This window comes from Macaca mulatta, chromosome 7, assembly GCF_049350105.2.
Source record: "Macaca mulatta isolate MMU2019108-1 chromosome 7, T2T-MMU8v2.0, whole genome shotgun sequence".
In the NCBI taxonomy this organism is placed as follows: Eukaryota; Metazoa; Chordata; class Mammalia; order Primates; family Cercopithecidae; genus Macaca; species Macaca mulatta.
Window position 1 is genome coordinate 57,161,241 of NC_133412.1, and position 24,975 is coordinate 57,186,215.

Below are 24,975 nucleotides of genomic sequence, written 5' to 3' on the forward strand. Positions count from 1 at the left end.
GGCACCTGGGGAAGCAGATTCCTGGACTTCTTTCCTGGGATTTGACCTACTGGGTCTCAGTAGGGCTCAGAAATCTGCATTTAAAGAGCCTCCCCCACGCTCTGTCTCCTCTCCTGCGGCCGGTGTGGCACGTGGACGTGGAATCTCCATGGGACCAGGGGTCAGCTCCAGCAGGCACTTTTTTTCAGATAAAGCAGATCTTCATTGGGTTGTGACTCCATCCCTGTCTGGATGCCCCTATGGGTGAGACCAACCTCTCTGTGCTTTGAGGCAAATGTCTCAGAAAAGACCCTGCTGGATTACTCTTTGGAATGTGAGTCGCTGGCCTTGGGATAAAGGTGTCCTCCCTAGGCAGATGTCCTGCCCTTCAAGTGCGCCTGGAATGCTTCACCCCTCTGCCCATCCCAGCCACTTGGAGAATGTCAGAATTAAAAGCTCTGCATACTAGACCTCAGACCCCAGAGCTGCCCACTGCGCTAGGTCCCTAGTGACCCTCCTTTGTGGATCGTTCCAGCAGGACAGGGCCCCTGGGTGCTGAGATGTGGAGGGCACTGACCTGGTTAATTGGAAACCGATGTTTGGTTCTAGCCATACTACAGATTCACTGTGTGACCTAAGCAAGTGGTTCCCCCACTCCCCCTGGGCCTCAGTTTCCTCATCTGTAAAATGGAGCAAGTGTCCCTGCTCTCCAGGGTAGTTAGATACAGTCATGCAGTTTAAATATAGTTATAGGTAAAATGCCTGGCCCTGAGCATGGCACCAGAATAGTGACTCCCTGCCATGCATGGGCTTTTCTGATGCTCTGTTGTGTGCTTTTTGTCCTTTGCTACCTGCACACACTTTCATAGTGAGTTTGTCTGACCCTCTGTCTCCAACTGGCTGTCACCTCTGTGAGGGCTTCTCCGTGGTTCCAGTTCTCTGCACCTCTACAGAAATGAGGCTGAGGACTGGAGCTTCTGGCACCGTCTTGGCTGGACAGGGCTGGTAGGCAGAACTCGAAAGCTTCCTGTTCCCTGGTTATTCACTCAAGCACAATCTAGTGACTGCCATGGAGGACTTTGCAGATAGAATTAACATTTGAATCAGCTGACTTTAAATAGGATTATCCTGGGTTATCCGAGGGGCCCTGTGGAATCACATGGGCCTTTAGAAGCAGAAGAGCATAGGAGAAGAGTCAGAGAGATGGGACAGAAGGAGAGGTCGGAGAAGTTAGAGGAGGGATGAGGCAGGTGGGGTCAGAGAGCTCTGAATCATGAGAAGGACTCTATCTGCCACTGCTGGCTTTGAAGGGGGCCAAAAACCATGGTACACAGGCAACCTCTAGAAGCTGGAAATAACCCTAGTGACAGCCAGCAAGGAAACCAGGACCTCAGCCCTTCACCAGCACGGAGCTGCGCTGCCAGCACTCTGAATGAGCTTGGAAGCAGATTCTCCCCGAGACCCTCCAGGGAGCCAACCAAGTTCACATGGACTTCTGACTTAAAGAACTTCCATAGAATACATTTGTGCTGTTGTAAGCCTCTAAGTTTGTGGTAATTAGCATACAACAATAGGAGGAAACCAATATACCAGATGAAACGCCCAAGCTGGCAGGTGCCTCATTGGTCTGAAGGTCTGGTGCATATGGAGGCTGGGAGGCCAAGGGCAGAGAGCAGGCCTATCCATGGTCAGAGTCATGACCTCTTGTGGGGATGTGTTGGACCCTGCTCCAAGTGCCTCACACAAATAAACTTTGTGAATCAGCCGGGCGCGGTAGCTCACACCTGTAATCCCAGCACTTTGGGAGGCCGAGGTGGGCGGATCACCAGGTCAGGAGATCAAGACCATCCTGGCTAACACAGTGAAACCCTGTCTCTACTAAAAAATGCAAAAAATTAGCTGGGTGTGGTGGCTGGCACCTGTAGTCCCAGCTACTTGGGAGGCTGAGGCAGGAGAATGGCGTGAACCCGGGAGGCAGAGCTTGCAGTGAGCCGAGATTGTGCCACTGCACTGCAGCCTGGGCGACAGAGCGAGACTCCGTCTCAAAAAAGGAAAAAAAAAAGAACGACAACAACTTTGTGAATCTTCACTTTTTATTTTATTTTTATTTATTTAGTTTTTTGGAGACAGCGTCTCGCTCTGTCACCCAGGCTGGAGTGTGATGGCGCGATCTCGGCTCACTGCAACGTCCGCCTCCCCAGTTCAAGCAATTCTCCTGCTTCAGCCTCCTGAGTAGCTGGGATTACAGGTGCCTGGCACCACGCCCAGCTAATTTTTTGTATTTTAGTAGAAACAGGTTTTCTCCATGTTGCCCAGGCAGATCTTGAACTCCTGAGCTCAGGCAACCCACCTGTCAAGGCCTCCCAAAGTGCTAGGATTTCAGGCCTGAGCCACCACAACCTCACCCAGCAGAATCTTCACTTTTTAAATCCCCATTGTATGGATGAGGTAATTGAGGCACTTACGTACATTGTCTAAGGCCACACACAAGTAAGTAAGAGTGGGATTTGAATTCCTGGCTAACTGAGTCCAGAGTTCTACTCCACTAAAGCATTTGCCCCATGGGAACAAGTGATGACAGTGAGTCCTGAGGCTTGCCTACCTTCCTGAACTTCCAGGTCTAGAATTCCCAGAAACATCAGTAGGAGTCCACTAACCACAGGTCCTGGAATCTGCAATCAATGCCTGCATGCAGAATGCCTCCTGCATGAATGTTCTAGTCATTGTTACCTGCCCCGCATCCATTTATTCTTTTTCTTAAGCCGAATCTGGGGATAACAAAAAGGATAACACAACTTTATCACTCCCCTCCCCCACCACTGCAACTGTTAACTACAGGTTTCACTGGTTTTCCAGATTACCTGTTACAGCCAACATCGTAGCAGACAAGTTGGGCCGTTAGCCATGTTCATTTTTGTACAATAGCAATATAATAGCCACCATTCACATGGGTTTTGTTATTTACTGTTCATATCAACCCTGTGAAGGTCGTTATGAGCATACACATACTCAATTTTCAGATGAAGAGATTGAGACTTGGAGAAGTTAAGTAGGCCTGCTGGTAAGAGGTGGGACTCCTTCCACATCCACAGGCTGATTTTATATGGTAGGTGGGTGGAGCATTGGCTCAGTGGTTGGGTGCCTGGTTGTGTGTTTGGATGCATGTATGGATGAATGGGTAGAAGAAGGGATGGCTGGATAGACAGCTCTGTCCATGGCAAGATGGACAAACAGCTTTATTGTTGGATGGATGGGTGGAAGGAGGGATGGATGGATGCAGGGTTGAGTGACCAAAGTTTGCAGAGTGGAAAAGGTAACGAATACAGTAGGGGTGTAAGTCTGCATCAAGGAAGTTCAGTCACCAAAGCAGCTTCAGTTGGGTTGTAATGTGAATTTGAACTTCTTGTTAGTTCTGTTGGCCAGGAGACATCCTGCCTAGCCACCTTGGTTACTTCCCTTGGCTGTGGGTCAGAGAAGTCCAGCCTGAAAAATGTCCATTGACTGAATGAGAAGGCACTGGTTGTCCCGTGGAAAGTCAGAGAACATGGAGAACACCACCTCTTTGGCCAAACACTGGAGATGCTGCACCCACAGCCGAGAAAAGTGTGAAGACCTGCAGAAAAGTCCAGAAGCTGGTATTTCATCACAGCCAGGATCAGGGTGAAGCAGCGAGGTTATGCTGTGCAAGTGCAAAGGTCGATCATTTATTTATTTATTTATTTTTGAGATGGAGTTTCACTCTTGTTGCCCAGGCTGTAGTACAATGGCATGATCTCGGCTCACTGCAACCTCTGCCTCCCAGTTCAAGCAATTCTCCTGCCTCAGCCTCCTGATTAGCTGGGATTACAGGCACATGCCACCACACCTGGCTAATTTTTGCATTTTTAGTAGAGATGGGGTTTCACCATGTTGGCCAGGCTGGTCTTGAACTCCTGACCTCAGGTGATCTGCCCACCTCGACCTCCCAAAGTGCTGGTATTATAGGCATGAGCGACTGTGCCCGGCCTGATTTAAAATGTGACATTTTGCTCACCATGTGTTTTTTTTTGCAATAACTTTTCATTTTAAAACATACTGCATTCAACCATTATTTATCTTGATTACTGCATTTTTGGGCACCCCCTTACATTTTGCACCTCGATAATATGCCTCGCTGCTCTCACCCTAGTCCTGGCCCTGTGATAGAGTACTCATTTCTGGACTCTTCTGCAAGCTGCAAACTCCTGTGCAGTGTGAGCTTATCCCAGCTCAGTTGGCATAATCCTGCCTCTGGGGGAGGTAGGAGTTCAGAGGCAGAAGTTCTGAATCACACAGTTACAGCCTCCAGTTGTTTCTTCTCCAGGGCCTCCTTCAGTCTCTCTTTGTTCACAAATTTTCACAGCCTATACTCCTTTGCTCTGCACTTAAGACCCTCTGTGATATATCCTTATCCTGCTTGTAATGCCCACCACCTCTGCACTCAGTATCAGTTCACAGATCTGCTTCCTGTCCTGGACACAGACCCATCTCAATCCTTCTCCCCACCTCTCCTCCATCTCAGCCACACCCTTGTCAGGCCTCTGAGCCCAGCTAAGCCATCATATATCCCCTGTGACCTGCATGTATACATCCAGATGGCCTGAAGCAACTGAAGATCCACAAAAGAAGTGAAAGTAGCCTTGACTGATGATATTCCACCATTGTGATTTGTTCCCGCTCGTGTAACTGATACGATATATTCTCCCCCGCCCTTAAGAATGTACTTCGTACACTTATCCCAAACCTTTAAGAACTAATGATAGGCCGGGCGCGGTGGCTCAAACCTGTAATCCCAGCACTTTGGGAGGCCGAGACGGGTGGATCACGAGGTCAGGAGATCGAGACCATCCTGGCGAACACCGTGAAACCCTGTCTCTACTAAAAAAAAATACAAAAAAACTAGCCGGGCGAGGTGGCAGGCGCCTGTAGTCCCAGCTACTCGGGAGGCTGAGGCAGGAGAATGGCGTAAACCTGGGAGGCGGGGCTTGCAGTGAGCTGAGATCCGGCCACTGCACTCCAGCCCGGGCTACAGAGCGAGACTCCGTCTCAAAAAAAACAAAACAAAACAAAACAAAACAAACAAACAAACAAAAAAAGAACTAATGATAATCCCACCACCCTTTGCTGACTCTCTTTTCGGACTCAGCCCGCCTGCACCCAGGTGAAATAAACAGCCTTGTTGCTCACACAAAGCCTGTTTGGCGGTCTCTTCACACGGACACATGTGACAACCCTCCTCAACCTATTCTAAATTTCACCCCAGTTGAATTGCTCCTCTATGGAAACGTCCTCTTCCTGAGCTCCTGAATTAATGATCTGTACCACACACTCATGTTTAATCCTTCATGACTTTTCAGGGTGTCCTGCAGCTGACTGATCTTTAGCCAGTGTGCACCTGTTTGGCCGTTAGTCTGAGTGGTTCAGTACCCACGCCACACTGGTGGTTACATATTTTGAAAATCACTCCCCTGGTTTCCTGTGTCTTCAGTGAAATGGAACACACTCATGCGTTAGTGCTCAAACACAGAGCCTGGCTCTCTGCAGACACAACACAAATGGTAGCAGTAGCAGTAACAGTAGTTGTTATCGTTTATTCTGAGTTCAGATGGTAAAAGGCTTGTGGCATTGAAGGTAATGTTTGAAGGGCTTAGGGTCCTGGAATAGAGACATTTGGAGGTGCTGTACTCACCTCCTGAATAGGCTTGTGAGTGCCTTGATAAGTCTCTCGAGAGAAGCGAAAATGGGTGGATGGTGTTTGCAGGTGGGTGCAAGATTTAGAGGGAACAAAGAAATACAAAGGCACAGTTGGGACCATGGAGAGACCCAGAAGAGGCCAGTGACGAGAGAGGATTGCAAGTTTGCCTGGACCTGCCCGACATGAGCAGAACATTCCTAACTCCCCTTCCTGGCCATGAGAAGGGCCTTGGCTATTTCTGGGTCATGAGTCACTCGGTCTGATTTGGATAATAATTGCATAGTAAACAAGCAAACAAGGGCCGATAAGGTCTTGACTGAATGAAAATGGAATCAGGCCAGGTAAGAAGAGAGCCTACAAGATTTCACCACCAAGCCCTATTGTGGTGCCTCTCCACACTTCTGGGATCAGCCACCCACCCAGCCCCATACCCAGGCCCAACCTCCCGCCACTTGCCTCTACCTTCCCACCGGCTACAGCGGCCCCACTCTCCCTGGACTCCTCACCCTATTGCAACTCAACCCATCACTTAGAGTCTACCTTATCTGGGTCGCCCCAGCCCCTCTTCTCTCCAGAAACCCTGGGTTTCTTCTATTCCTTCAAGAACAAGTTTAAGACCCTTCCTCTGAGAAGCTCTCCCTTGCCAATCCCTTTTTCTTTCTTTTTCTTTTTTTTTGAACTTAAAATTAAAGTGAAATTCATATAGCATATACTCAACCATTTTAAGGTATGTAATTCAGTTATCCCATCAATCTAAATAATCTGATCACATCTGAAGTGCTTTGTGAATGAGCAGTTACAGCCAGTTTTCCTCTTGTTTTGTTGAGGCAGAATTCACACAACATGAAATTGGCCATTTTAAAGTGTATAATTCAGTGGTGTTTAGTGCATTTATAATGTCTTGCAACAATCACCTCTCTCTAGTTTCCAAACTTTTTTGTCACCTGCAAAGAATACCCCATACCCATGAACTAATTATTCCTCATTCCCCTCTCCCCACCCCAGTCCCCTGGCACCCACTAATCTGCTTTCTGTCTCTATGGATTCGCCTATTCTGGACACTTCACGTAAGAGGAATCATATGATGAGAGACCTTTTGTGTCTCTCTTCTTTCACTTAGCGTAATGTTTTCTAGGTTCTTCCAAGTTATAGCATGCATTAGTACCTATTTCTTTTTTCTTTCTTTCTTTCTTTTTTTTCTGAGACGGAGTCTTGCTCTGTCACCCAGGTTGGAGTGCAGTGGCCAGATCTCAGCTCACTGCAAGCTCCGCCTCCTGGGTTTACGCCATTCTCCTGCCTCAGCCTCCCGAGTAGCCAGGACTACAGGCGCTCACCACCTTGCCCGGCTAGTTTTTTGTATTTTTTTTTTTGGTAGAGACGGAGTTTCACCGTGTTAGCCAGGATGGTCTCGATCTCCTGACCTCGTGATCCGCCCGTCTTTGCCTCCCAAAGTGCTGGGATTACAGGCTTGAGCCACCGCGCCCGGCCAGTACTTATTTCTTTTTAAAGCTGAGTAATATTTTGTTGTATGGCTACACTACATTTTGTGTGTGTGTGTGTGTGTGTGTGTGTGTGTGTGTGTGTGTGTGTGTGTTTTGAGATGGAGTCTTGCTGTGTCACCCAGGCTGGAGTGCAGTGGTGCAATCTCAGTTCACTGCAACCTCTGCCTCTGGGTTCAAGTGATTCTCCTGTCTCAGCCACCCCGAGTAGCTGGGATTACAGGTGCATGTCCCCACGTCCAGCTAATTTTTGTATTTTTAGTAGAGACGGGGCCTGGTTTTGTATCTGAGACAGGGTTTTGAGACAGGGTCTGCCTCTGTTGCTCAGGCTGGAGTGCAGTGGTGTGATGATAGCTCACTGAACCCTCTATCTCCCAGGCTCAGGCCATCCTCCCACCTCTGTCACCTGAGTAGCTGGGACCACAGGCACTCCCCACCATGCCCAGCTAATTTTTGTATTTTTTGTAAAGAAAATATTTCACTGTGTTGCCCAGGCTGGTCTGGAACTCTGAGCTCAAGCAATTCGTCCTCAGCCTCAGCCTCCCAAAGTACTAGGATTGCAGGTGTGAACCACCCACACCTGGCCTATACTATGTTTTTTAAATCCACTCATCTGTTGGTGGACATTTGGCCTGTTTTCACCTTTTGGCTATTATGAATAATGCTGCTATGAACATTTGGGTACAAGCTTCTGTGTAGACACATTTTCATTTCTCTTGGATATAAACCTAGGAGTGGAATTGCTGGGTCATATGGTGACTCTGTTTAGTTTTTGAGCAACTGTCAGACTATTTTTTCACAGCAGCCAAATCATTTAACATTTCCACCAGCAATATATGAGCGTTCTTATTTTTCCATATTCTCACTGACACTTATTATTTTCCTGGTTTTTTTTTAGATTATAACTCTTCTAGTGGGCATGAAGTGGTATCTCATTGTGGTTTTGATGTGTATTTCCCTAATGACCAGTGGTATTGAACATCTTTTCATGTGCTTGTTGGCTATTTGTGCATTTTCTCTGGAGAAATATCTATTCAAATCTTTTGTCTATTTTTTTTTTAGACGAAGTTTTTGCTCTATTGCCCAGGCCGGAGTGCAATGGCCCGATATTGGCTCACTGAATCCTCCATCCCCTGGGTTCAAGCGATTCTCCTGCCTCAGCTTCCCGAGTATCTGGGATTACAGGTGCCCTCCACCACGCCTGGCTAATTGATTTGTAATTGGGTTGTCTGGTTTTTGTTGTTGAGTTATAGGGGTTCTCTGTGTATTCTGAATACTAAACCATTGTGAGATACTTGATTTGCAAATATTTTCTGCCACTCTATAGGTTGTCCTTTCATGTTCTTAATGATGTCCTTTGATGCACAGAAGTTATAATTTTGATGAAGTCCACTTTATCTCCTTTTTCATGGAAACTCACTTTGAATCAGACCTGATTCCTGAGCATCTCCCATGGGTCAGACATGGATCAGGGAGCTGCATGAGACACCAGCCAAGTCAGACTTCCCTGGCCCATGTGGAATCTCATGTGAGGGAAGTGACATGGGTCTGTGCCATCAGGTAGAGCCTATTGACCTGAGATGGGTACAGATGAAGCCCTTGTCTGGGAGAAAATCAGGAAAGGCTTCCTGGAGGGAAGGACATTTGAAGAAGGATGGGATTTGGAAAGGCAGAAAAGACAGAGCAAATATGGTGCTCAGGGTGGAGGGAACAGCTTTGATGAAGGCAGGAAAGTGGGAAGGGACAGGAGACCCTTGCTCTGACATTTATTATTAACTTTGGGCTGGACACTTGCTGTGCAACAGTCTCGGTTTCCTCATCTGCAAAATGGGGATGATGGTGCCCACCATGCTGAGAGTGATATGAACAGTCAGATGTGGTAGGTGCTTTTGTTAGTGGCAACCTGGGTTCTTATAATCTCTCAGGATAGAAACCAAGAGAGATCACCAGACACAATAGCAAAGAAAGTTTATTTTAGCTTGTGAACAAGAGAACCAGAACCAAGAAAGGAAAAGGAACAGCTGCTCCTCAAGGGTAGTGTGTGGGTTAGTTTTATAGGGTCTTTCTATAGGGAGGGGTTACGTCGGGCCATGCATAGGAGGGTTTTCCTTTTTCTTTTTTTTGAGACAGAGTATCGCTGTTTTACAATATTATACTAGTGCTTCTAAAATGGTCAAGTGTATACAAATCACCTGGGGATGTTGTTAAAATGCAGACTCTGGGCCGGTCACAGTGGCTCACGCCTGTAATCCCAGTACTTTGGGATACCGAGGCGAGCAGATTGCCTGAGGTCAGGAGTTCGTGACCAGTCTGGCCAACATGGTGCATGCACCCTGTCTCTAATAAAAATATGAAAAAATTAGCTGGGCATGGTGGCAATGGCATGTGCCTGTAATCCCAGCTACTCAGGAGGCTGAGGCAGGGGAATTGCTTGAACCAGGGAGGTGGAGGTTGCAGTGAGCCGAGATCACGCCACTGCACTCTAGCCTGAGCGACAAAGTGAGACTCTGTCTGAAAAAAAAGCAAAAAAGGAAAAAGAAAAAAATGCAGATTCTGATTCAGGAAGTCTAGTTGTGACCTGAGATTCTGCATTTCTAATAAATTCCTAGGCTGTCCAGATGTTGCTGGTTTAGGAGTCACATTTTGAATAGAAAAGACCTGGTTCATTTGTTCAATAAACCTTCACTGTAGAATTTCACAATATACCAGGCAGTGATGAATAAAGCAGCCATGTTTTTGCTCTTGTGGAGTTTATGCTTTAGTGAGGAAGATAGGAATTAAGTAACAAATTAGGTAAGGAAAATAAATAGGAGGCATGAGAATGTATGACAGAGGTATGGTGTCTTGAAAGACCATCTGATAAATATTGAGGAAAAGCGGGAATAGGATGTGCAAAGGCTCGGAGTTGGAAAGAAGTTTGGTTGGAAACATAGAGTGAAGGCTTGTGTGGCTGGAGCCCAGGAAGCAAGGAGAGAGGAGGTAGACAAGAAAACCACAGGTCTCCTCGTTGGAGACCACATTAAGGATTTTGAACTTTATCCTGAGAGGAATGGGATGGCCTTAGAGAATTTAAAGGAGAAGAGTAATATGATCAGATTGGTGTTTGGAAAGATCACTTCGACTGTAGCTGAAAAAAAGATTGGAAGGAAGATTAATGCCCAAGAGAGGACATAGAAAGCCTAGGAGTTTGAGAGGGCAAGATTATACAGGTCTAGTGGGCATGGTGGCTCCCGCCTGTAATCCCAGCACTTTGGGAGGCCAAGGCGGATGGATCACCTGAGGTCCGGAGTTTGAGGCCAGCCTAGCCAACGTGGTGAAACCTGGTCTCTACTAAAAAAAAAAAAAAAAAAAAAAAATAGCCGGACACAGTGGTGTGCGCCTGTACTCTCAGCTACTTGGGAAGCTGAGGCAGGAGAACGGGAAGCTGAGGCAGGAGAATCGCTTCAGCCCAGGAGGCGGAGGTTGCAGTGAGCTGAGATGGCGCCACTGCACTCTAGCCTGGGGGATAGAGTGAGACTCTGTCTCCAAAAAAAAAAAAAAAAAAAGAAAAAAAAGTCCAGTCAAGGCTTGGTTCAGAGTGGTGGCTTTCAAAAGGCGTTTGTGAGGTAGAGACAATTTCTACACCAATATTAAGATATTATCCTTTTCCTTCTTATTCTCTCATGACCATACAGTAGTTTTCCAAAGTCTGCGTGGCCTGTGATATCATAGCTGATTGAATTCAGAAGCAGCTGCTTCTGTTAAGCCACATATTAAAGAGATTTGCAAAAATGTAAAATGATGCCAGTCTTCTCACTAAACTGTTTTGGAAAATGGTTATTTTTTATTTTGAAAAGTTAATGCATAATGCATTATGCATTATGGGTTTGTTGTTATTTAAAATTTTTTATTGTGGCAAAATACATATAACATAAAATATACCATCTTACCCTTATTTTTTCTGAGACAGTCTTGCTCTGTTGCCCAGGCTGGAATGCACTGGCATGATATCCATTCACTGCAACCTCCGCCTCCTGGGTTCAAGCAATTCTTCTGCCTCAAATCTCCCGAGTAGCTGGGACTACAGATGCATGCCACCACACTTGGCTAGTTTTTGTATTTTTAGTAGAGATGCGGTTTCACCATGTTAGCCCGGCTGGTCTTGAACTCCTGACCTCATGATCCTCCTGCCTCAGCCTCTCAAAGTGCTGGGATTATAGGCGTGAGCCGCTGCGCCTAACCAATTTTTGTATTTTTAATAGAAACGGGGTTTCGCCATGACGGCCAGGCTGGTTTCGAACTCCTGACCTCAAGTGATCGACCCACCTTGGCCTCCCAAAGTGCTGGGATTACAGGCATAAGCCACTGTGCCGGGCCTTAACCACTTTTAAATGTATGTTTCAGTAGCATTAGGGAATTTTACATTATTGTGCAGCTGCCACTACTGTCCATCTCCAGAATTCTTTTCACCTTGCAAAACTGAAACTCTATATTTATAAAACAATAACTTCCTTCTGCCCCTGCCAGCCACGATTTTACTTTCTGTCTCTATGAATTTGACTACTTTAGGTACTTCATATGAGTGGGTGTCATACGAATTTGTTCTTTTGTGACTGGCTTATTTCACTTAGCATAATGACTCCATGCAGGCCCCATGGGCAGATCAGGCATGCGTGAACAAGCATGAGATCTGGTTGGCTGCTTTGAGCACTAGCAGGAGCAGGCTCTGTGCAGGCGCTGCAGCGGCACCCAGGTGGGGGTGCTTGTGACCCCTGAAACCGCAGAGGGCGTGTTACAATGCTCTCTTAGCTCCACTGTCCATGGACAGTGGTGTGTTATCAGCTCAGTGAGTCCCTTGCCTCATCGTGTGGGGGTTTGCCCTCCACCAGTAAGGGCAAAGGGCCAGTGTGATAGCCTTTTTTGGGTACCCACACTGGTGGGTCCCAAGCCCTTGTCCAGTGTCCAAGAAGAATGAGGTCACACAGACACTTGAAGAATGGTGGAGGCAGATAATTTAATTTAGTGGTGGAAATGGCTCTCAGCAGAGAGGGGAGCTGGAGAGGGGGTGGGACGGGCAGGTAATCTTCTCTGAAGTCCAGCTATCCCCAGTCAGCTCTTCTCTGAAGTTAAGTGGTCTCTCCTTTGAAGTCCAGTCATTCCTCTGAAGTCAAGTTGCCTCTCTCCAGTCAAACCGCTTCTTCCCCTCTACCAACTGAATCTGGGGTCTTTATAGGCACAGGATATGGGGTGGGGTGGGCCATAGGTAGTTTTGGAAAAGGCAACATTTGATTGGTAAAAAAAAAAAAAATAATATTCAGAAAGAACCAACTGGGAGAGGGCACACAGGGACATAAGTTCTCACTTTGGACTGTGGATTACAGGGTTTTCAGCTGGAAGGTGGGGTTTTGCTGGGAACCTGCCCTTGTCTGCCTAGAATTTCTCTGCCTCCTGCCTCTATTAGAAAGATAATTAGAAGGTTAATATTGACTGGATGTGGTGACCCTTTGTGGGAAGGAAGAGAAAGTTGAGGGGTTAGGGGTGACCTCTGGGTTTCTGGCTTGCACAACTGAGTGGGGAGTTGAGGGAGCTGAGATGTGATGGAGAAGATGAGATCAGTTTGGACCAGGTGAGTTGGAGGTGGAAATAGGGCCCTCAAATTGAGACGGCTTCTAGGTGGTTGGCTATAAGGATCTGGAGTCTGGAGCGATGTGTGGGCTGGGAGCTAGACACATGTTATTTGACCTGTGGTTTTCCACTCTCCAGCTGGGTCATGGGCTGGGTCATGGGAGGTCAGGAGCTGGTTACATACTTGTTACCTAGGTATACACACACAGGCACTTCATGAATGCTTAAAGGGTGGGTGGTTCTGGGTGGCACCTTCATACTCCCCTGACAATAACAACCTGCCTCTTCAGCTTGTTATTGGCGTGGCAGCCAGGGAAGCCTCCACAGGGCCACTGTTTGGAAAGAGACTATAATCTTTAAATACCAGGCAAGAGCATGAAGGCTGCTGAGGGGCAGTCATACATCAACAGGTGACACCATCTGCCATTGTGAAACCCACTTACACCAAAGAATGCTAATAGGCCAGGTGCAAACTTTCGTCTGTGCTGACCTTAAAAAACTCCTTCATAGAGTTGAGAGGGAAGATCCTGAAAAACCAACCAACCACATACATCCACCAGTAAACAGAGAAGCTAACCAAACCCACTGCCTCTCTCCCCAGGAACTAGCCTAGAGCCTAGAGTGCTATTTCCTTCTGTGAACTAGAAGTATTTTATGACTCATTGACCAAGGGCCAAGAAGCCCAGTGTCTAACATTTTGAAGCCTGAGGCAAAAGAAGAACACCAGAAATATTGATCCTGTCTTTGATTATTTTGGTGTCTTGGTCATTGTGGATTTTATTGTAAATTTTGACTTTTTAAAATATTGCCGTAAAATGTTATTCATTTCAATAATAATACTGTTTTTTTTTTTTTTTTTGGCAGCCCCTTAAACGTTATACCTGAGTGGGTGCTTCTCTTGCCTCATCCTAGTGTAGGTCCTGGAAAAGCCCCTGAGAATCGCCCAGTGCCTCCCGCCAGATCAGAACACTGACCATCTGCAGCAGGTTGTTACCAAACAGAACTTGGGTCTGCCCACCTGGTACAGCAAAGCCAAACACTAGCATTGGGATTGCAGTGAGAGAAAGGGAGGCAATGATTGCAGGGCACCCAGCAAGGAGAATCGGGCAGCTCATGCTTAAGACCTGAATTCCCTCATGGCTTACAGCAAGGGCTTTTGAAGGTGGAGAGGCAGAGGTTACAGGCAATGTCATAAATCAATACATGGAGGCCGGATGGGCAAGGTGGCACACACCTGTGGGCCCAGCTCTTCGAGAGGCGGAGGTGAGAGGATCACCTGAGCCTAGCAGGTTGAGGCTGCAATGAGCTATTATCATGCCACTGCACTCCAGCCTGGGCAACAGAGTGAGACCCTATCTCAAATAAACACCACCACCACCACAAACAACAGCAACAAACCCCCATAACGTGGAGGCTATGTATTGGTTGGACCTAAAAAGTCTGGACATCTTGGGGAGGAGGGCATGGGTCATAGGTGGATTCGAAGATTTTCTGATTTGTAATTGGTAAAAGAAGAGAAGCTCGGTCTAAACATTTGAGATCAGCAGAGAAAAATGATAGCTCTGGCTCGTGGGCATGACCTCCTCCAGGTCCCTCAGGAAGAGCAAAGAGTGATGGACAGAGGTTAGTCCCAGTTACCCCTTACCTGCTATGTGCCGGGGTCATCTGCATTTCTGAAAAATAATATATATTAAGAGGTTATCTTTGGTTTTCATAGGGAACATCCCATCACTCTAACTTCCTTGGCTATTGTTTCAGGCTACTGTTACCTTCCTGCTTATCAAGTTTCTCATTTGCTTCTCAGGGAGAGGAGGTGCCTGGAATTTCTCCTGAAGGAACTCAAGATTTTCCTTTATTTCCATCCCTGGGGGGTGCCCAGCAGGCCTATAAGAGGAATCCCGGACTCACTCTCAAGGTTAGTGAGTGAGTGATGACCTCACAGCTTCCTTAACGATAGGTATCTGGCTTTGCATTATCCAAGTTTCAGGCTAGACGGCCCAGCCTCAGTGTTCCCCTGTTGATTGTCCTCGTGGTCTTTATCACCCTACCTTGGGTATTTCATTTTATTTATGTATTTATGTATTAATTTATTTAATTTTTTTGAGACGGAGTTTTGCCTTTGTTGCCCAGGCTGGAGTGCAATGGTGTGATCTTGGCTCACCACAACCTCCACCTCCTGGGTTCAAGCAATTCTCCTGCCTCAGCCTCCCAAGTAGCTGGGATTACAGGCACGCGCCACCATGCCCAGCTAATTTTGTATTTTTAGTAGAGACGGGGTTTCTCCATATCGATCAGGCTGGTCTCGAACTCCTGACCTCAGGTGATCCACCCACCTCTGGCCTCCTAAAGTGCTGGGATTACTGGCGTGAGCCACCGCGCCCAGCCTCCTTTGGGTATTTTTAAAAATTGCTCACTCCCCACTGCCCACTAGAACATAGGCCTTGTGTGGGCAGGGATCTTGTTTGCTTTGTTCACTAGGTCAGCAATGCCTGGAATGGGGCCTGATACAAAGTAAGTGCTCTGGAAATATTTCATGAATGAACAACAGCTGATGGTTCTCAAGCACTTGCCACGTGCTGATCACCTCACCTGTAGCAGCTCATTTAATACTCACAACAACCTGGCAAGGCAGGTACTATTCTTGTCTCCATTGTACAGGTGGGAAAACTGAGGCATAGAGTGGTCTTGTAACTTGCCCAAGGTCATATGGTTAGTAAGCAGTGAAGCCGAGATTTGAACCTGAGCAGTCTGGCTCTAGAGCACGGATTCTCAAACTCAGTATGATTGACATTTTGGGCTGCATAATTCTTTGTGGTAGGGGCTGTCCTGTGCATTGTAGGCTATTTAGCAGCATCTCTCGTCTCTACCTAGTAGAGGTATCACCTGGCCTCCCCAACTGTGACCACCAAAAATGTCTCCAGACTCTGAGGTGAGGAGTAAAATCGCCCCGTTGGTAACCGCTGCTCTAGAGCTTGTTTTTGTTTTAAGACAGTCTTGCTCTGTTGCCCAGGCTGGAGTGCAGTGGCGTGATCCTGGCTCACTGAAACCTCCACCTCTGGGGTTCAAGCGATTCTCCAGCCTCAGCCTCCGGAGCAGCTGGGATTACAAGCACCTCACCACGCCCAGCTAATTTTTGTATTTTTAGTAGAGACAGGGTTTCACCATGTTGGCCAGGCTGGTCTTGAACTCCTGACCTCAAGTGGTCCTCCCGCCTCAGCTGGGATCACAGGCGTGAGCCACCACACCTGGCCTGCTCTAGAATTTGTAATCACTCCACCACACTGCCTTCCTATTTTGAATAAATGAAGAAATGCTTGGGTTCCAATCTGATGCATCCATTGCCCCAGTGTCTGCTTGTGGGGATGGAGGCAGAAGCCTCCCTCCTGAGGCTGGAAGGCCAAACTGCCCAACTGTGCTTTTCACCTTCAGTGAAGAGGAAGGGACCCCACCGAATGGACCCACTGGCACATAGAACTGAACTCTGGCTGCAGTTTTGTTCTAAATTTCTTCCTGAGGGGCCTGGAGGAGGTCATGTCCACAAGCCAGAGCTAACATTTTTTTTCTGCTGATCCCAAATGTTTAGACAAAGCTTCTCTTCCTTAACCAATTACGGATCAGAAAATCTTTAAAAAATTTATTATTATTTATTTATTTATTTATTTTGAGGCAGAGTCTTGCACTGTCGACCAGGCTGGAAGACAGTTGTGCTATCTCGGCTCACTGCAACCTCTGCCTCCTGGGTTCAAGCAATTCTTTTGCCTCAGCCTCCTGAGTAGCTGGAATTACAGGTGTGCACCACCATGCCCAGCTAATTTTTTTTTTTTTTTTTTTTAAATGGAGTCTCACTCTGTCACCAGGCTGGAGTGTAGTGTTGCGATCTTGGCTCACTGCAGTCTCTGCCTTCTGGGTTCAAGCGATTCTCCTGCCTCAGCCTCCCGAGTAGCTGGGATTACAGGCGCGCACCACCATATCCAACTAATTTTTTGTATTTTTATTAGAGACAGGGTTTCACTACGTTGGCCAGGATGATTTCCATCTCCTGACCTCGTGATCTGCCTGCCTCGGCCTCTCAAAGTGCTGGGATTACAGGCGTGAGCCACTGAGACTGGCCAATTTTTTGTATTTTCAGTAGAGACAGGGTTTTATTATGTTTCCCAGGCTGGTCTTGAACTCCTGAGCTCAGGCAATCCTCCCGCCTCAGCCTCCCAAAGTGCTGGCATTATAGGTGTGAGCCACTGCGCCTGGCCCAGAAAATTTTTGACTCCACCTATGACTGATGCTCAGCACTTGCCTCAAGATGCAACCGCCTTTATACGTTAACCAATATATAGCCTCTGTGTGTTGATTTATGACCTTGCCTGTCACCCCTGCCATCCCAACTTTAAAAACTCTTACCTGTAAGCCATCAGGTAGGGTAAAGACTTAAGTTCAGGTGTTAAGCATGAGTGGCGTGATTCATCTTGCTTGGTGTCCTTGCAATAAACGCCTCACTTTCTCTCGCTGCAATCCCAGTGTCAGTGCTTGGCTTTGCTGTGCCGGGCAGGTGGACCCAAGTTTGTTTTGGTATCAAGGCCATTGACCCATGGAACCCCAGGATGGCTTTTGGTGTCAAGAGTAACAGCTGATGTCTTGCTTAACAAAGCAGCTTGTATTATACTACTTCATTGGCACCTCAAAACACACTCTTCCTTCTCTACCACTAACTGTTTAATGGTATTTAATACCATTAATTATAATAATTCAATTTTACTCTGTCATGAGACATCATTTTCCTCCCCATTTTTCAAATGAGAACACTGAAGCTCTGAGAGGTTAAGTGACTTGGCTGAGCTCATGAAGCAGGTAATGCTGGCAGTCAAAACCAGCTGGCAGTCAAAAGAAGGATCTAGAACCTTCTCCCTCTAGATCCCCTCTTTCTCCACTTGCTATCCCCCTCAGATCCGAGCACAAAGTAGGGGATGGAAATGTCTGGAGGAAACGGAAAAGCGGTTGTGGAGCCAGGTGGCTGCAGGTCCCAGGGGAGGCGGCCTTGGGAGCTCTGGAAGGGGTTGTGCCTTACAGTGGGCCCTATGCCTGTGACTGAGGGTGGTGTTCCGGGGCTTCCCTTCCTGGGTGACAGTGAGGACACAGCTGGGCAGGATGCCATCTGGGCAGCCTTGCAGCTTCAGCCTTGCAGCTTCGCTCTTGGAACCCAGGTGCCAGACTGTGAGGAGCCCAAGCCACATAGAGAGGCCATGTGTGGATGCTCCCATGAACAGCCCTAGTGCAGCCCAGCAGACATCAACACCCAGCCATGTGACAGCGCCATCTTGGTGCACCAACTAGAGCATCGCCTGGTCCAGTTGAGCCTTCAGATGACTCCAGCCCCAGTTGCTGTGTGACTGAAACTTCATGAGAGACTCCAAATAAGAACTGACAGCTAGACCCAGTCAACCCACAGAACTGTGAAAGGTAACAAAAAATGGTTTTAAGCCATTATGTTTTGGAGTGGGTTGTTCTTGGTGCAGTAGGCAACTGAAACAGTCTTCCCCATCAAACTGTTGGTGCCTAAAAAGCAGGGATAGTGTCCTTGACACTCTGGATCTCTGGTCCCAGCCTGGGCTGGGTAAGGAGCAAGTGCTCATCAAATATTCTTTGACTGAACAAATGAAACCCATCAAAACTCGCTGTTCACCCTGAGATAGAATAGATTTATTAGCAAGAGGTAATCAGGAAACATATATTTTTACAAAAATGGAAATTTTTTTCCAAACGAGCTGTAAGTTGAAATATTTTAGGACTTGAAATAGAATTCTCATACCACTAGGTATTGCTTACAGCAAAAGTTGTCTGTCTGTTGTAGTGGAGCATGCCTGCCACTTCGGAGTTAACCTGTGTTTTCTATACTGTACAATGTAAAAAATACATGGTAATATTCACAGAATAAGCACTACATTACTATATTCCTGCTAGAAGGCATTTAGACAGGACTACAGTATATGCAATAAAAACACTTGGTTATTGATTTCCTAATTCTACAGTGTGGTACTAATTATCACAAGGTATACAGACTTAGAGCATCTCAGTGTAAGCTTGTAGTGACCGTTAGGCGGCTTAAAGAGGAAAAGTGATAGTTTTGTGTTCCCGACTTTCAGTGAATGCTGGGCCGGTGGTCGGCAAGAGTCGACGTGGCTTGGTGTTTGTGACTCTGTTTCCTCGGGAAGTCTAGGGCCTTATCCAGTTGTATTGAGACTGCTATTCATGCTATCTGGTGTTAATCCTAGAGCAAGGAGCAACATGGGGCCTGAACAAGATGGCAGCATTTGTACGAGGGGTGTGGTTCTGAGCAGAGAGGACTCCCTTCCGTCCAGGTTACTGGGAGACAGATGGGGAGTTTTGAGACCTGCGATTTTGGCTGGAGAAGCTGCTTTGGAAATTGACATCACCATCAGCGGGAAGATTTGTCAATGACTGGACTTCAGGGTATGGTTCCCCCTCCCGCCGCCCCCCACCCCCCCACCCAGTTATAACAACTACATGGAACATGCTGGGAGGATGCCTGGGTGGCCACCTCAACCCAGGAGCCTGGGCTGGGGAGGGACGGAAGCAGGACTGGAGTCTGAGGTTCTTGTATGCAAGGGTGCTGTTTCCCCTCTGAGAAGAGTGAGGAGTCTAGGGAAGAGGGACCAAGAGTACAGCTGTTTAAAAGAAACAGGCACTGCAGGAGACGAGGGGAGGGACGGGTGGGCAAAGTCTGAAACGGTGCAGAAACTCATATTCCGGTTCTACAGGAATCTAAGAACAAGGACGATTTGTATTCTTGGAGAAGCACATACTGAAGAAGAAAATCCAGTGAAACCAAACGAATATGTACAGTATTATCTAGCACGTGTCCCCGGGAACAGCTGGGTCTGGGCTGGGCACAGCTTCAGGTGGGGAGTTTTGGTTCTATTCGGAGAGAAGACTCGTAGAGGCTTTCTTCGTCCATTACAAAAGATTGGTCCAGTAAATATTGCGTTACCTGAGAAAAGAAAAGAGAAAAGGGAATGGGAGGGTTGTGGGACCTCCATAGTGCTGATTGTGGATGCCCTTTATCTCCTAGGGCCCAAGTCTCTTCCTGGGGAGAGTCAGATTGGCACATGAGGCAAAAATGCATTCAGTAGTGTTCCATCTTGACATAAGTTTTCAGTAGTTGACGTAAGTATTGTCTTAGGATTATTATTTAATATTGTCATAATATTAAGGTTGGTACAAAAGTAAAAAAAAAGTCAATTGTAGAAACTAGGTGGCGGATATATGTGTTCACAGTTCTGTCACTGTTTATGTTTGATCTGTCTGTCACAATTCTGTCAGTGTTTCCGTATGTTTGAAAAGTTTCATAAGGCTGGGCATGGTGGCTCATGCCTCTAATCCCAGCACTTTGGGAGGCTGAGGCAGGAGGATCACTTGAACCCAGGAGTTTGAAACCAGCTTGGGCAACAAAGTGAGACCCTGTTTCTACAAAAAATCAAAAAAGTAGCTGGGTATTGTGGTGTGCATCTGTGGTTCCAGTTACATGGGAGGCTGAGGCAGCAGGATCACTTGAGCTCAGGAGGTCAAGGCAGCAGTGAGCTGTGTTCACACCACTGTACCCCAGCTTGGGTACAGACCTTGTCTTAAAATAAAATAAAATGTTTTATAATAAAATGTTGGGATAAAATATATTTAAACACTAGGATTACATGGTACTGTGAGAGATTCACTCCAAGAGAGGCAAGTAGAAATGGAGGCTGTGTGAGAGAAGAGCCTTCCTTTTTCTTACCCTGGGGAGAAATCTTAAGAGTGGAAAATCAGAAAGATGCATCATATGAGTTAGGTTATCCTGTCTTCTCCTCTCTCCCCACCCCACTCCTGCTCTGAAGCATTTTGCTGAACGCCTGTGCATTAAATGTGCAATGAGGGATCTGAGCTCTAACCTCACAGGCAGCCCCCGCTCCAAAAAGTGTCTTTCCAAGACTTATTTATTTGTCAGTTGTTTGGAACTAAAGGCACATTTCTCCCCCCTACATAAATCCAGAGCAGAAAGAAAAAAAAATTTTTTTTGAGACAGCATCTTGCTCTGTCACCCAGTCTGGAGTGCAGTGGTACAGTCTGCGCTCATGGCAACCTCTGCCTCCCAGGTTCAAGCGATTCTCCTGTCTCAGTCTCCTGAGTAGCTGGGATCCCAGGCATGCACCACCATGCCTGGCTAATTTTTGTATTTTTAGTTGAGACAGGGTTTTGCCATGTTGGCCAGGCTGGTCTTGAATTCCTGACCTCAAGTGATTCACCTGCCTTGGCCTCCCGAAGTGCTGGGATTACAGGTGCGAGCCACCGTGCCTAGCCAAATTTTCTTATTATATGTTTGGGAATCTTTTGATAGCTGCTTGAGAAAAATAAAGTCTGCTGCTTTTGTCTTGGCTACTTGACTCTGCTACTATAAAGGATGGAACCAGCTGTCTGCTATGCTGATAGCAGATAAAGTGATTACTATGTCCGATTAGCAGCTCATACCCAGCACTTCTAGGAAGATGACTTTAGATATCACAGTCTGGTTTAACCTACACCCACTGATAAAGACATGGTGATTTTATGACTGTGTGAAATAGTCTTTTATGTCTAGATAGTAGCATCATGTGAACAGTCCTTTCTAGGACGCATGAATCTCTACCTCCCAAGCCCCCTGGGGATCAGCAAACTGATCAGTTTCCTCCATAGTGAGCATGTGCAGGATCAATTTTAGTAGAGACAGGGTTTTGTCATGTTGGCCAGGCTGATGTCGAACTCTTGACCTGACTTGGCTAAGTCAGGCTAATTTTCCTAAGACATTGTACTTTCGAGGGAGACTGGCAGCATATACCACCATTGCAAAGCTGTTAATGAAAGAAGACTGAAGAGCAGTAATATTTATTTATTTATTTTTTGAGGGGGAGTTTCACTCTTGTCACACAGGCTGGAGTACAGTGGCGCGATGTGATGTTGGCTCATTGCAACCTCCGCCTCCAGAGTTCGAGCGATTTTTCTGCCTCAGCCTCCCAAGTAGCTGGGATTACAGGCATGTGTCACCATGCCTGGCTAATTTTTGTATTATTAGTAGAGACAGGGTTTCACCATGTTGGCAAGGCTGGTCTTGAACTCCTGACCTCACGTGGTCCGCTTGCCTTGGCCTCCCAAAGTGCTGGGATCACAGGCGTGAGCCACTGGCCCTGGTCAGTAATATTTATTTGTATTGCACATCAGAGCTTGAGGGAAAGTTTAAGGAGACAAAAGCAGGAGATGGAAGAAAACCCTGAAATTTTGTTGGTAACTTCTGAGACTTTTCCAGGGCCCACTGTGACCATGGTACCTTCTGGATAAGCCCTGTGTGATCCACATGGCAACTCTGTGGTTCCCAGGCTGGATGAACACACAAACACAGACCCTCAAATACTGCTGAGTTATGTTGATACTTTTGTCTTAATATTTTTTATTGTAGAAGAAAGGATGTAACAATATAAAATACATTTTTGGAGAAAAACAGAAGCCCGTAATCTCACCACTCTAAAATAACTGTTTTCATTTTTTTTGTGTGTGATCGTCTAGTTCTTAAAATACAAAAGTACTTTTCCATAGTTGTACCTACGGAATGGATAGCACTTGGTATGCTTTCACTTATACTATTAGGAAAAATGTCCATGTTTCCATAACAAAATCTCCAAAGTTACACTTTTTAGTGGCTGTAAGACTGCACCATCTTGCACTATATTTACTAACCTCTTTCCCTATTATTGGGTATGTAAGATATGTTGGATATGTTTTCAGGTTTTGTTTTTTTTTTTTGAGACGAGGTCTCGCTCTGTCACCTAAGCTGGAGTGCAGTGGCGCGACCTCGGCTCACTGCAACCTCTGTGTCTTGGGTTCATGCAATTCTCCCACCTCAGCCTCCCGAATAACTGGGATTACAGGTGTGCACCACCATGCCTGGCATTTTTAGTAGAGACAGGTTTCACCAGGCTGGCCAGCCTGGTCGAGAACTCCTGACCAGTTGTTTTCAGGTTTTTTTTTTGCTATTTTATATATAAAATAAATGTTGCAATGAAGATCTTCTAGAATATAGCCTTTTGCCTTAACTAAGTTTTTAAAGTGTAAATCCCTAGGAGAAGGATCATGGGTTCCTTACTGCATTTTTTCATATTTCTTTCAAGACAGTGTTTATCAATGGCCAACACTATCAGCAGAGTAGGCTCGTCAAGCATTGAGTATTGTTTTACTTTAAAAAAGGTACATACAGTACAACTCACTCTTTTTGGTGGGTGTGATTTGGATACGCATGGACACTGGAGACCCACTGCCTTTAAACACCTCTGCTCTTTCCCTGAAGTTCTTGCCTCCAAAGCAGGGGCTCTAGCCATGCAGTTGCCAACAACCTCCCTCTTTAGCCACATTAGACCCCCTCACCAGGCCCTCAAAATCCCCTCACCCATCCACGGAGACCAGAAACCAACTGTTACTCATGTATTCACGAGTTCTTGCATCAGACAGCAATGCTTATTATAAAGTCCTTTCACAAAGGTTGTCATATTTAATCATCAAAAACAACCCATCCCAGGCTGGTATAAGAATCTCATGTTACCAGGCGTAGTGGCTCTATAATCCCAGCACTTTGGGAGGCCAAAGCAGGTGGATCACTTGAGGTCAGGAGTTTGAGACCAGCCTGGCCAATGTGGTGAAACCCCGTCTCTACTAAAAATACAAAAATTAGTCAGGCATGATGGCGGGCACCTGTAATCACAGCTAGTTGGGAGGATGAGGCAGGAGAATCACTTGAACCCGGGAGGCAGAAGTTGCAGTGAGCCGAGATCGTGCCACTGCACTCCAGCCTGGGTGACAGAGTGAAACTCTGTCTCAAAAATAAAAGAATCTCATGTTACAGTTGAGGCAGAAGGTAACACAGCTGGTGAGTGGCTTTGCCAGGATTTGAACCCAGGTGTTCCCTGGTCGACTGAGAGAAGCTCATGGGATGTGGGAGTGGGCTGAGTGGGGGCTGGTTGGTGTTGAATAAGGCAGAGGGAGGAGCCTTGGAGATGCTGAGCAGGTTCTGGCTTGCTGCTGTTAATTGGCGGAAGAGCCATTCTGAACCCTGGCGGCTTGGGCCTGATTCCCTTAGTGCTTTAAGCTGATGGATTCAATGTTTGATCTTGTTATTCAAATCACCGTGTTTTTATCATCTAAGAGCCATGCCCCCAAACTCAAAGCTTCCCTACCAGACCATGAGCACTTATTTATTTTTTTAAATAGAGTCAGGCTCTCACTCTGTTGCCCAGGCTGCAGTGCACGATCACGGCTTACTGTAGCCTCGACCTCCTGGGCTCAAGTGATCTTTCTGCCTTAGCCTCCTGAGTAGCTGGGACTACAGGCATGAGACACCATGCCTGGCTCAGGTTTTTTTGTTTTTGTAGAGTTGGGAGCCTTTACTGTGTTGCCTAGGCTGGTCTCAAACTCTTGGCGTCAAGCAATTCTCCTGCCTTGGCTTCCCAAAGTGTGGGATTTTGGTTGGGAGCTACCATGCCAGGCCCGGGACTATTTGTTTTTAAATTGTATTTTTATTTCTTTTTATTTTAAAGTTGATTTATATCTTATTTTATGTAATTAAAAAAGCCAAGTAGCATTAAACAGTTCATAACGAAAACCAGCAATTCTCTGTTGCCCCTTCTCAGCCGCCAGGCCTGGCTCTCTAGAGATAGCCATTTTCAGTTCTTAGCCCCCAAATCCGGTGCAGCAGCCATTAGCCACATGTAGCTACTGAGCACTTGAAACAGGGCTCATCTGAATTAAGATGTGACGTGTAAAATACACACTGGATTTTTGAAAATTTAGTATGAATAAAATAAAGTAAAATATTTCAGTCAATTTTTATATTGATTACATGCTGAACTGACAATTTTTTGGATATATTGTATTAAGTAAAATATATTATTGTTAATTTTACCTATTTCTTTTTGCTTTAAAAAAAATGAAGCTGGGAATGGTGGCTCACACCTGTAATCCCAGCTCTTTGGGAGGCCAAGACGAGAGGATCACTTGAGCCCAGGAGTTCAACATTGGCAGACCCTGTCTATAAAAAAATAAAAAATTAGCTGGGTGTGGTCATACCTTAAGCTGGGGAAGTCAAGGTTGCAGTGAGCTATGATTGTGTCACTGCAT

At 46.4% G+C, this 24,975-nt stretch overlaps 1 protein-coding gene across 22 annotated transcripts in view; it reads right to left on the reverse strand.

Annotated features, from left to right (window-relative positions):
* Window positions 1-12,165: 12,165 nt before the first annotated feature.
* RASGRF1 (Ras protein specific guanine nucleotide releasing factor 1) overlaps window positions 12,166-24,975 on the reverse strand; it is a 306,382-nt gene continuing 293,572 nt past the window's right edge. For 14 of the 22 annotated variants that reach the window (XM_077940100.1, XM_077940097.1, XM_028851219.2 and 11 more), the window contains one exon: window positions 18,465-19,795. In XM_077940100.1, coding sequence (XP_077796226.1) covers window positions 19,703-19,795 — 93 coding nt within the window. In that variant the 3' untranslated portion in view covers window positions 18,465-19,702. Of the gene's footprint in view, window positions 12,396-18,464; window positions 19,796-24,975 lie in introns of those variants that run through there. The other 8 variants (XM_077940098.1, XM_077940099.1, XM_077940093.1 and 5 more) reach the window with 2 other exon arrangements.